This window comes from Octodon degus, unplaced genomic scaffold, assembly GCF_000260255.1.
Source record: "Octodon degus isolate 3935 unplaced genomic scaffold, OctDeg1.0 scaffold00162, whole genome shotgun sequence".
Classification (NCBI taxonomy): domain Eukaryota; kingdom Metazoa; phylum Chordata; class Mammalia; order Rodentia; family Octodontidae; genus Octodon; species Octodon degus.
In genome coordinates this window covers 141,116-153,501 of record NW_004524738.1, presented here as the reverse complement: position 1 = coordinate 153,501, position 12,386 = coordinate 141,116, and the positions used below count along the sequence as shown (strand labels likewise).

Here is a 12,386-nt window from a genome sequence, read left to right as displayed (position 1 = left end):
ACTCTGGTTTTGCTTTGATATCACTCTTCTATTATTTCTTGTGTAGAATTTCATTTGTTTTATTGTTAGACTTGTGTTTAGTTGGTTCTTGTTTTTACTATTTCTTAAAATATGAAGCTAGATGTTTTTCATATTTCTCTTCCATAATAATGTATTTAATGCAGCTAAGTTTTAAAAATATTTTAAAGAGAGTAATTGATACGACATTAGGAATAGTACACATTTAGGAGTCCAAGATGACAGGTATTTAAACATGGTTTTTGTATTACACATTGCAGTCTTCCACGTAGTTGATTATTAAGAATATGTAGCTTACTAGAATTGAAGTTCAACTATATTTTTGCTTCTGCTCCTAGTTTTCTAAATTTGAGTGTCACCAGACTGTCTGGGTTGGGCCACCACAGAGAGATTCTGCCAGGGAAGGATACATAACTGGAATCCTGGCAATGCACGGAATTGCCTTGGCTGATTGGGTCTGAGGCACAATCCTACACAGCTATTTCTTTTTGGGACAAAACGATGATAAAAGAAGAACACCATGTTGGATGCCTGCTCTCTTGCAGCGATCAATTAGTCACTCATTGTGTAGGCCTGCGACACAGGCCTGAGCTCCTCCTGGGTTGACTTCTGATCTTCCCAGCTCCAGCTTTGCCTGCTGGTGTTTGTCTTGACTACATGGTCTCTCTGGATGACTATTTTCTCTCAAGTAACTCCTGCTGTAGGGTATTAACAGAATGAACTTTTACAAATTCTCATAAACCCTATTGGGTTGAGTAGATGGCGGGATACAATGCAAAGTGAATGTGGACAGGAAGATTATTAGCACTTGTACCAGTGAACACCTAAGAGTTCTGCTGGATGCACCACCATTCTGTGAAGCCTGCTGCAGGAGCTCTGCAAAAACTTTGGTTCAAGCAAGGTTTCTGATATTCCATCATTCTTCTCAAGAAATGCATGAATTTTCATCTAGGTTCTTATTGAACCCCTGTAGTACCAGCATGGCCACCCCTAAAATGATGAGCTGTAGACCGGTTGTCATACTAACATCAACCTCAAGAAGGTATCCTGTTGGTTTTCCTTTACTGCTGATAATAGAAAACTTAGTTTTCACCCTTCTGGGTAAAACCTGATGTTTATTATTTTATGCACAGCCTAATCCTATTTTGTGCGGCATTGGTTTTATGATCTGTAATTCTCCCATACTTAGATATTTTATTTGTAAATTACATCCACAGAATTCTTCAAGCATCCATTTTACTTCAACATTTTTAATGAAATTACTGAAATTTTCATCTCTAACCTTCTCCTGAGCAAAGAAGGGAAAAATTGGGTTGCTGGGCCTTACCCAGAAGAGGGCCATCTGCCAAGACAAAGGGGAAGAGTGAAGTGTGGGCAGGGGGTGAAGGAGTCTTTATAGCAGGAGCTAATCGTGCTGCGCGTGCAAGAGCAAGGATTAAAAAAAAAACCCTCCAAAAATATGCTGCCACAAATCAACCCTGAGACAGGGCTATAGTTCTGGGTAAATGTAATTGGGAACATATTAAGGCATAAAACATTAGGTTGAGCTTCTAGTTAGTTACTCTTCAGTGGAGCTTGGTAGCTCAGATAGCAAACAAACACCTCTGCTTTTCCCTGTGGCTTATGCCATGTCACATCTGACAGGAGCCTGACACAGACCCCCAGCTGCAGCTGAGACACACACGGTTCAGTGACCTCAACAGCAGCCTGCCCCCGGTGTCTGGCAGCATCTTCCTCTCATGCCCTCTGAGACTGATCTGTTGCTGCCCAGAGAATCAACACGGGAGCCACCCTGAGCAAGCCAGCCCAGGCAGGGAGGTTTGTGTTAGGGGCTGTAGCATTGTGGGAGGAAAGTGTGTGAGCTGCTGGCAGTAGTAAATGCCAGCGTCCCCCACAGCCACACTGCTGATCTGCAGAGTGAAATCCGTCTCTGAGCCACTGCCGCTGAACCTGTCTGGGCTCCCAGGATCCCGTCGAGAGACTACGTACATCAGCCGCTTGGGAGGCCGGCCTGGTTTCTGCAGGAACCAACTCAAATAGGTGAACCTGTCAGTCTGGAGGAGGCTCTTACTGGACCTGCAGGAGATGGAGACCGACTCTCCAGGGGTGACGGACAGGGAGCCTGGACTCTGGGTCAGCACAGCGTTCCCCACAGATCCTGGAGTTGTGACAGAGAAGCATAAGATTAAAACTACGTCTCATGGCTAGGTTTCATTATTTCCATTTGCTATATATTTTAATTTATTAAATTTCTATCACTGAATTATACACCAAAATACATAATTTTAGAAAGAACTTAGGATTTGTCTGCCACGAGGGCAAGCCTAGGATCTATTATATCAGCCTCCTTTTTCTCTGTAACAATAATCACAAAAGCAAAGACCCTTGCTCCTTCTGGATTCTTCTTCGCTTACAGATTTAAAACTCACGTGCCACCTCCTGGAGGACAGGACCTGTGCACCTCACCAGAGTGGCAGAATGCATATGGGGAGCGCTCGGTCCCTCGCCCACTCCCGTCCCACTTTGTAGCCCTCCTCCGCTCCTCCATCCTTACCAGGGACACAGAGTGTCAGCAGCCCCAGGAGCTCAGCAAGGAGCCTCATTCTGAGAAGCAGCACTGAGGACACCCAGTCAGTCAAAACAGGGCTAGAGCTGAGCTTTTATGTCTGATGTCTCTCTAGGGGACAATATGGAAATCCTCTGGCTTAGGCAGTGATGTGAAATAATCTATAGGGTGAATTGGAAACACAAGTGGGAAGGTGGAAATCTCTCATGTAGGCAGTGACAAAACACCTACTGCGTTTTAAGAAAGACTAGAGAGATCAAATCTCTGTTGCCACAGCAGGACAAGGGTCACACTTGAATGCTTCCTCTCATACCTCTTCTCTGTTCTCCAGTCCTCAAGGAATTTCTATATTTATACTTTTCTTTTGTGAAGATGTAATTCCATAAATATTGGTTGATGATAATTTCTTTTTGTGGATGTTTGTTAAAAAGAGTTTGGATCTGGCTTTTTTTTTAATTTTAGGAAAGGCTGTACAGGGTGCTCAGGGTCTCACTACTAGCTCAGACTCATAGTGATCTGCCTGTTTACAGCCTTGCAAGTGCTAGGATTACAGGCGTGCATCACCACGCCCAGTCTCAATCACTATCTCAGTGCACCTTGCGGGGCGGGGCCAGCACAGCAGGCCGGGGATCGAATCCCCAGCCCCTGCACCTGCTTGCAGGTGCTTTAATCCACTGAGCTATTTGGCCAGCTCCAGTTTCATGATTTTATAAAGTTGAGAGTCAGCAGAGATCCTTGTTTGGCCATCTAAAGAGGCATTTTAGTTCGCTGAGCTATCTGGCCACCCAATACCATATCTTCTTTTATCCATTTCTCAGTTGATGGACATTTGGTTTGTTTCCAAGATTTAGCTATGACAAATTGTGCTGCTGTAAACATGGGTGCACATATATCACTGTGGTATGATGATTTCAGTTCTTTTGGAAAAACACTCAGGAGGGGAAGAGCTGGCTTGAATGGTACTTCCAATCCTAGCTTTTGGAGGAATCTCAATACTGGATTCCACAATGGTTGCACCAGCCTGCACTCTTACCAATAACGGAGAAGAGTTCCTTTCTCCCCGTAGCCTCTCCAGCATCTGTTATTGGTTGACTTCTTGATGACAGCCATTCTTTCTGGCTGAAGATGGTACCTCAGTGTTGTTTTAATTTGCATCTCTTGAATGACCAATGATATGCAACACTTTTTCATATATTTATTTACCATTTGTATCTTGCCACTTGTGATGTGTATATTCTTTTCATATGTCCAATTTTTGGATTACGTCTTTGAATTTTTGAGGCCTGATATTTTTTAATACTTTATATATTCTACACAGAAGTCCTTTGTGTGAACGACAGTCCACTATATTTTTTTCCCATATCATGAATTTTCTTTTTACTTCATTGGTGATTTCCTTTGACATGCAGAAACTTTGAAAAAAAAAAAAAGAACGTGATCCCAATTGTTGATTCTTAGAAGTACTTCTCATGCAGTTTGATTTTTGTTCATGAACTCTACCTGTCCCTACACCCTTAAGATTTCTACCAACTTTTTCTTCCAGAAGATGTAACATTTCAGTTTTAATATTCAAATCTTTGATCAATTTTGACTGTAGTTTTGTGCATGGTGATAGGCATGGTTCTATTTTAAGGCTTTGGCAAGTAGACAGCCAGTTTCTCCAGCATGCTTTGTTAACGAGGCTGTCTTTCATCCAGTGAACACGTTTGGCCCCTTTGTCAAATGTAAGGTGGCTGAATGCATTTGTAGTTGTGCCTGCATGTTCTAATCTCTACCATTCATATTCAGGTCTGTTTTTTTGCCAGTACCACGATGATTTTATCATACTAGCTTTGTAGTATAATTTCAAGTCAAAGATTGTGATGTCCCCTGTCTTTCCTTTGTTACAAAGGGTTTCTTTTGCTATTCTAGGTCTCTTCTGGTTCCAGATACATTTTCAGAATGGTTTCTCTAGATCTGTGAGGTATACTAATGGCATTTTAGTTGATATTGCATTGAATCTGTATAACAGTTTTGGGAGTATGCCCATTTTCACACTGTGTACCACACTGTCCGTTCTTCCAATCCAAGAGCAAGAAATATATTTCCATTTTCTGAACTCCTTCTGGATCTCTTTCCTCAGAGTACTATAATTTTCATAATATGACACTTTTAGTTCCTTTTTGAGGTTGATTCCAAAGAATTTCATTTTGTGAGTGTTATCATGAAAAGCTTGGTTTGCATAAATTCTCTCTCAGTTTGTTAGATGTTTATGTATAAAAATGCTATTGATTTTTGAGAGTTGGCTTTGTATCATTCCATGCTACTAAACTTGATTATTGAATCTACAAGTCTCTTAGGGGAGTTTTGGGGGGTCTTCTATATACAGAATTGTGTCATCTGCACATAATGGTTGTTCCACTTCTTCCTTTCCAATCCTTATTCCTTTTATTTTTTCTCTTGTCTAATTCCCCGGGGTAATGCTTCCAGAACTGCACTGAACAGGAGTGGTGACAGTGAGCATTCTTGTTCCAGGCGGGCAGCACCATGTTCAGTTCACTCTGTGTTTTCTGCTTTATTTCTTTATATATACTTTTCAATAGCATCCATCTGATCAATGAAAGGATTTAAAATTCTCACTATATGTATGTGACTTTATAGTTCTGATTGTATAGCTACCATTGCTTGCCTTGTGCTGTACAAATCTCCAGTCTTGATCTACACCATACTGCTAAAGTTTAATGATTTGTGTCCTGTATTACATTTGTAAAGCCATGATCTTGTCTGTGTGCCTAGAGCTATAGAGGGGGAAAGAGAGGTAAGGGGCAAGGACCCTGACTGACCCCTTAATCTAGAACCTTCAAAGGGCCTTCAAATCCTGGCTGCATCTGAAAGATACTTCTATCAGTTGCATGCACCAGAAAGCAATGCTGAGGCGACTCAACCTCGCACTTCTGCTTCAGTAGGAGGCTTATGTCATGGCGTGTATCACTGTGGGAGGGAATCTGCTAGTCTGTAGACAGTAATAAGTGGCAAGATCTTCAGACTCCAGGCCGTTGATGGTGAGAGTGAAATCTGTCCCAGACCCACTGCCGCTGAACCTTGAAGGGACCCCAGATGGCAATTGGTTTGTATAAGCAATTAGGAGCTTAGGAGCTTGCCCTGGTTGCTGCTGAAACCAGTGTAAACTAACACTAATACCCTGGCTGGCTCGACAAGTGATGGTGACGCTCTCTCCTAAGGATGCAGACACTGACGGAGCCTGGGTCAACTGGATGTCACCTCTGCCACCTGACAGTGGAAACATAAAAACAAGTATTTACATGATTAATCATGCTGTGAAAACCTCCTGAAAGATCCTGCTCTGACTATGTAGCACTGAGGAAATCCCCAGGACTGCCCCTCTTTACCTGGCAGCCAGAGCAGCAAAAGCCCCAGGAGCTGAGCGGGGACCCACATGGCCATGCTGTGTCCTGACTGGGACCGACTCCTGCTCATGGTGTGTGCAGCCTATGAAGAAGTTCTCAGGGCTGGGCTGGGCTCTGGGCACATGCAAATAGGCAGGGCTGGGCAAGGTGGGCACAGCTGCACGGCTGGCTCATTTCAGGGACTCTAGGCAGGCACAGAGCCCCAAGTGTCCCAGAGGAGACTGCGCTGCTAGAGATTTGTTTGCAGTGGATTCTCTCCCTTGGGAACAGAGGACAAAGTCGGCTTTTCCCTGAAGTACAGCGTTGTTTTGCTTTCTTAGATTCTCCGCTCATCTTCTTTTCTTCTCTTTCCTTATAATGTAGTACCTGCCAGATACAGCTCAGTCCCAGAATAAGATGATAGAATCAAATAATACTTTAAGTTTCCCTTAAACTTACTGCAGTAAATTATCAGCTTTTCTGTGCAACAATACAGTGAAGTAGAAGAGGAATAAGAGCTTGCATTTCCATGATTTGTGAGCACCAGTAACTGTGAGCTACACCAAAATAAAAAGTAGAGTATTGAAACTCAAGAAGAGTCTAAGGAAAACTTTAAAATTCCAGTGGCTCATTTTAATCACTATAACCTGATTTCTACTCGCCTCTGCACTTTCTCTTCCCCATATTATAAGACATTTTCCTTTCAGAGATGTCATCCTGGGGGGCATCAAGAAACCAGCGCACACAAGCTGCTCCAGGTGTTTCATGTAAACCAGTAAGCATGTGGCAATCTGTGAGGAAGGCAGACATAAACAGGGGTGGCATCAACTAGAAAGATGTCAGGGAACACGTAAGTGCCCAGAAGTGCTGCTATTTCAATTAATAAGAAAGAAGGAAAGCAGAGAGCGTCAACGCTGAATGTATCTGGATGTACGGTACTTCAGTGGCGTGGTGAACTTTTTTCCAGGAGGCTGGGAAGAGAGTCTTAGCACACTGCAATGCAACAGACTAAGCCAGCAGACACATAGGGAGAGAGAGAGAGAGAGAGAGAGAGAGAGAGAGAGAGAGAGAGAGAGAGTTGAGAGCTGTGTGCCAAGCTGTAGGGGAGGCATTTCAGACATGTCGCTGGAGATGTGCACCCTGCACGTCCTGGACACCACGCTGAGAAGCCTCCCAGTATCCAGGTAGCAGCACCGCAGAGCAGAATCCCCCCCGTCCTTGGTGTCCCCTGGGTGCAGCAGCCACTGCTCGGCAGGGAATCAGGAAGCACCCAAGCTGAGACTCAGTCTGCTGAAGTGTACTACTTCTTTAAAGAACTAACACAAGTGCTCCTCAAAGCGTTCCATGAAATAGAAATAGAAGGAAACCTTCCAGATTCAGCCTACAAGTCCAGTATCACCTTGATCTCAAACTGTGTAGTGACTCAACCAGAAAGAAAGCAGTGAAGTGAATCTTAATGCAGTGTTTTTCTGTAAATTCTTGCAAACTTAATTAAGGGGCATATTCAAAAGCTTACAGAATGTGGTCTATATGATTTCAATCCAGGAACGTGGAGATGCTTCATCAAAGTCAAATCAGCAGATAGTAGCAAAAGCAGAAATAGAAAGAATAAAAGCTACATGATTATATAAATATATCAACAGCCTTCGAAAAATCTGTTTTCATTCACAAAAAGAGCTCTGAAGAAGCTAATATAGAAGTTCGCTCTGTCAATTTAACAACTAAATCAAATACTGTGTGCAAAAAATAGGGGTATATCACAGTGTCAGTAACCTGGGTTCTGTGGTACTGCAAAAATAAAAAATTAAATGAAATGTATGGGGAAGAGTTTTCTGTTCTGATATATTAAATTAAAAGATATTCTGCTTTCTATGCGTGTGTACCGTTTGTTTGTGCGGGGTGTGTGAGAGCAATTATTCTTGGCCCCTCTTGTGTGCTGCTAGTGACCAAGCGATGGCCTGGATGAATAGCAGCAGCGGCACCACATGTGAGCTTACTTCTCAAGGAGACACCAGAGTGGCAGGGCATGTGCTTGCCCCTCATTCTGACTCTGTCCATGCTGTGGGAAAAGGGGACACTGAGTGGCCCTGCTGTGGTTCATGTCTGGTTGCCCCCTGCTAGAACCCCTCCTGGGGGGATTCTGGGGCAGTTTGGATCATGGGACCCACATCCTCATCATTGGATTGCGCCACTGTGGTTGAGTTTAAGCTGAATGTGATTCAGGAGGTGAAGCCTGTGGGAGGAGGCGGGTCATTGGGGCGCTGTCTGGAAGCTTCTGTCCCCCTCCCGGCTCCCTTGATCACTCTCTGCCCCCCACCTGCCAGGACTTGAGCCGCTCTCCTGTGCCAGGCTGCCCTCCCTGGAGCCAGCTGGCGTGTGGCTGAGACCTCTGCAACCTGGGAGCCCAAGTAAACCTAACCTTCCTAATAGTGTGTGTGTGTGTGTGTGTGTGTGTGTGTGATTGTGGGTCTCAGATACAAGAAAGTGAATGCAATCAACTCAGACCCATGGCCTCAGCCATGGCAGTAACTTTGGGTGGATTCTCAGAAGGACTGCTGCTTTAGGTAGCAGTAGAACAGTTCTTTGTATTAAGACGTTGGAGATAAGGATAATAACATTGTGAGAGAGAATCATAGATATTTGAAAAATCAGATCCTGCAAGATAAAAAATTCTTTTCAGAGAAAAGTGATGAAGGAACTTAAGGGGACCCGCGGGTCTAAGCAGCTGGTCAAACTCAGAGCATCGTGCTGCACAGTGCTCAGGCATCCTGCTCAGTGGTCTCCCACATGGATGAAAATGACCATCACATTTCTTGTTTGAAAGTTCATCTAAATGCAGGAAGAATCCAAGAATGTGGGAATTCGTCAGGCTTCCCGTTGCTGGAGCAGAACACCTCACAGGCCCATCTTACAGGAGGAGGGAATACTGGACCCACAGCTTCAGAGAATTCAGCCCGCAGCAGCGGCTCCAGGTGGCTGCACCACTGGATAGGAAGCAGGTGTGGTTAAGCTGCACAACCGTGGCACCTGGGAAGAAGGCGGAGGAGGGCAGGAGTCAGATAGAGACCCAAGACTGTGCCTCTGCCGCTCATCCAGGCCCACCGAGAACTAAGCTTGATCAGTGCCCTAGGTGGCTGCCAGAGGGCCAAGGTGATGATCACATGCAACCTAACAAGTCCATGCTGGCAGGGACATTGGGAGATATCTTCACCCTGGCTGAGTAGGAGCAGAACTAAACATCTTTGTTGTGACAAATAAAGGCTTTCAAACCATGTGTATTTGCAAACAAGCAAGCAAACAAACAAACAAACAAACAAACTCGAGGTTGCAGTCACCTGCCTGGCCTGCAGTCACAGGCTCCCTAGAAAAATATCCCTCACTGGGGTTCGCGAGTGAGCTATACCTGGGGGTGGTCCAACCGCAGCCTCAGGTTGGGCAGGTTGGGATTTATGGATCAGAGGAAACTTTCAAAAGTGATCTTCAAGGATACATACCTGAAAGAAAATGCAATGCAACATTTTCATTTCTCATTGTGCACTGAGAAGTAGCCATTTTGCCTTTTTTTCCCTTTCTTGAATGTCACCATTGCTGTAAATATACTGAAATGACACTATTTTGGGTTGTCCTTTTAGCCGTTGAAAGCTTTGGCATAGTTCCTGAGGAGTTGGAACCGATCCGTGCCAGCGCTAACTCTGGAGCTAGGCTGAGACCGTGCTGGTGAGGAAGCAGGAGCCGGGTCTGCAGGTGTCCCAGCCTTACACACCGAAGGAATGGCGGACTGTCTCCCATCTGGATGAGGGACACTGGGTTCCTTGTCCACCACGCAGGGACCAGAGCATCACTTCTTGTTCTTAGTATAAGCGTTACTTTTCAAGTGTATTTTCCTTGTCAGTCAGCTAATCAGACGCACAAACACTCTCTTCTTCCCTGTATGGGACAGAAGAACTGGTTGTAGCTGGTGTAGCCTGGATCGGCTCATTCTGACTCTGTCCTGAGCAACCTTTGCCTATGGACATCAAATCTGTTGGAAAAATGGGCAAAATTATTTTTGGATCAAAAGTATAATCTATAAAGGGAGACAAGGGCTGGCCAGATAGCTCAGGGCACTAAAGCGCCTGCTTAGGCAGAAATGGCTGGATTCCTGACTACCATGCTGGCCCCACCCCCGGGGCTTGCTAAAATGGTTACTGAGACTGGGAATGGTGGCGTGAGCCTGTAATCCCTGTGCTTCAAAGACTGAAAACAGGGGGATCACTATGAGTCCAATCTAATAATGAGACCCTGTAGACCCTTTAGAGCTTGTAAAAAAAAAAAAAAAAAAAGCTATAATGGGGACAATGAATCAGTAATAGCACTACTATTCAGCATTATCTTGGGTTCCAGAACGTTTGCAGAGCCACCTCTGCCATCACAGTTGTGCACTTGCACCCTCTTGTGGCCACTTGTGGAGAAACACCCTGTGATTCTTTAGGTGACAACTATGCTTTCTGGTAATATGTACTTGTTTCTGGCTGTTTCCCCTCTTACTTTAAAATACTTGTTCACATGCCACAATCGTGCATAGGTTTCAGGCACCGTCTGTAATTGTGGTTATATCGGCTAGCTATGTTTGGTTTTCAACTTAAAATTAATAATTTAGGAATCATAATTCTACTTCCATGTTGATATTCCAGAAGACCGAAGATATTTTCCTGCTCGTTGCTTCCTAGTTACCAGCTTAAAGACAAAGGAGTCACCCTGCTGATTTTCTAGAGCACTCCAGTGGTTTCTTTTGTATACTAGCCTTTACTGCTTCCTGTCATTATCTGGGTAGCTTGATGAGAGTATTGTGAGATGACACAGATTTAATTACACAGAGTGGAGCCTGCACAAAGGAAGGCAATGGGAAGACTATCAGTGACAGCCACAGGCCACAACCAAGATTCCTCTTGCTGAGTATTTGTTACAGCCTTAAACACAGCATCATGATACCAACCACCAGGGCCGCTGAATCGTAGTTACTGTGCAGTTTCTAAACTCTCAGCCCAACCATCCCATGGGCAGTAAGTACAGCCCTTTGTAGACTTCTCTTTTGTCCTACAGCACATCATCCCTCCCCTCTTACTTATACCAGTGCAAGTGCAAAATCAACAATACAGTCTCCCCCATATTGTCGTTACAAATGCTCTTGGCTTTCAGGTAGAGAGGACGTGACTCTAGCGGCTCAGCCTCACCACTGGAGGCTGCATAAACATCCTCAGACCTGGTCCTCTTCTCACGAGCACCTCTTTTATCCTCCATAAGCTATTTTATTTCAGAGAAACCAAGCACCCAGTACTTCGTCCTACCAGTTCTTGTACATTTTCCGTTACGTGGCAGCCCTCAGTGTGCTTGGGGTACGCCAAGAGGATGGAGACCGAGGTCACAATGGGAAGCTTGCCTGCAGCTCTCAGCCTGGCTCAAGCTGAAGCTCTCTGTAGGTCCCCATCTCAGCTGGTGACAAGGGTGGTGCCTATGATCGTGGAGGGAGAGGACACCCTCTTCCATCTGGCCTAAACTGGGTGCATAATGGAAATACTTACAAAGGAAATTGTAATTCTTTCTCAAACACATGTGGAATCCTGCACCTGAAGTTAGAGTACTGCTGCTACACAGTGCTTTAGGCACCACAGAGTACGTAGTAAATAAGCAAATAACAACTGTTTATGTGAATCATCTTCTTTTCTGTTATTTCCTCAGATGGAATTTTTGTTCTTTTTCCTTGTGGTTATCTGCCTTTAGAACAATTCTTTTACAGAAGAAATTTGCCTTGCAGACTTTAGATAGATTATCTTATATGCATGACATAGATATTTTATTTTTGAAAGTAAGTAAGGTGTATGGGCATATGGTGTCCTGTAGAAAGAAAGATTTCCAAGGAGTGAAATCCCGTAGAGTATCGGGTAATCCCGCAAGCACTCCTGATAGCAGAGCTGAGTCTCCGAGCAGAACACACGGAGAATCCAGCTGCAGGAGCTGAGCCTCCTTACATGGCCTGACTGGGAAGAAACTTCAAGTTGAAGACTTCAACAGTTTGGAAGAACTACATTGTCCCACTAGCCCACAGCAATCAACTGAAGTTCAAACTTCTAATTAACAACATTTTTAAAAATGTAGATTTTTCCTTGTAATATTCCTCATATTTGCATAATATGGATATATTTTTGCACCTTTGAATCTATTAATAACATATTCTTTATACTTTCATTGGTAAGCATCAAAAACTTTGGGCTTTGGTTAGGGTTATAAATGGTGACTCATTCCTGAAGTCCTGGCACTTGGGATTCAGTTGCAGGAGGATAAATACAAGTTTGAAGCCAGACTGGGCTATCTAGTAAGTTCAAGACTTGCCTGAACTACATAAAAACTGAAAACATATATATGACTTCTAAACCTCA

The 12,386-nt window shown here is 44.1% G+C and overlaps 1 gene segment (V, D, J or C); it reads right to left on the bottom strand.

Moving 5' to 3' along the window:
* LOC101585930 overlaps positions 1–2,628 on the bottom strand; it is a 3,852-nt gene extending 1,224 nt beyond the window's left edge. The window contains 3 exon segments of the V gene segment in view: positions 1,346–1,360; positions 1,852–2,176; positions 2,573–2,628. Coding sequence covers positions 1,346–1,360; positions 1,852–2,176; positions 2,573–2,621 — 389 coding nt within the window.
* Between the last annotated feature and the right edge of the window lie 9,758 nt (positions 2,629–12,386).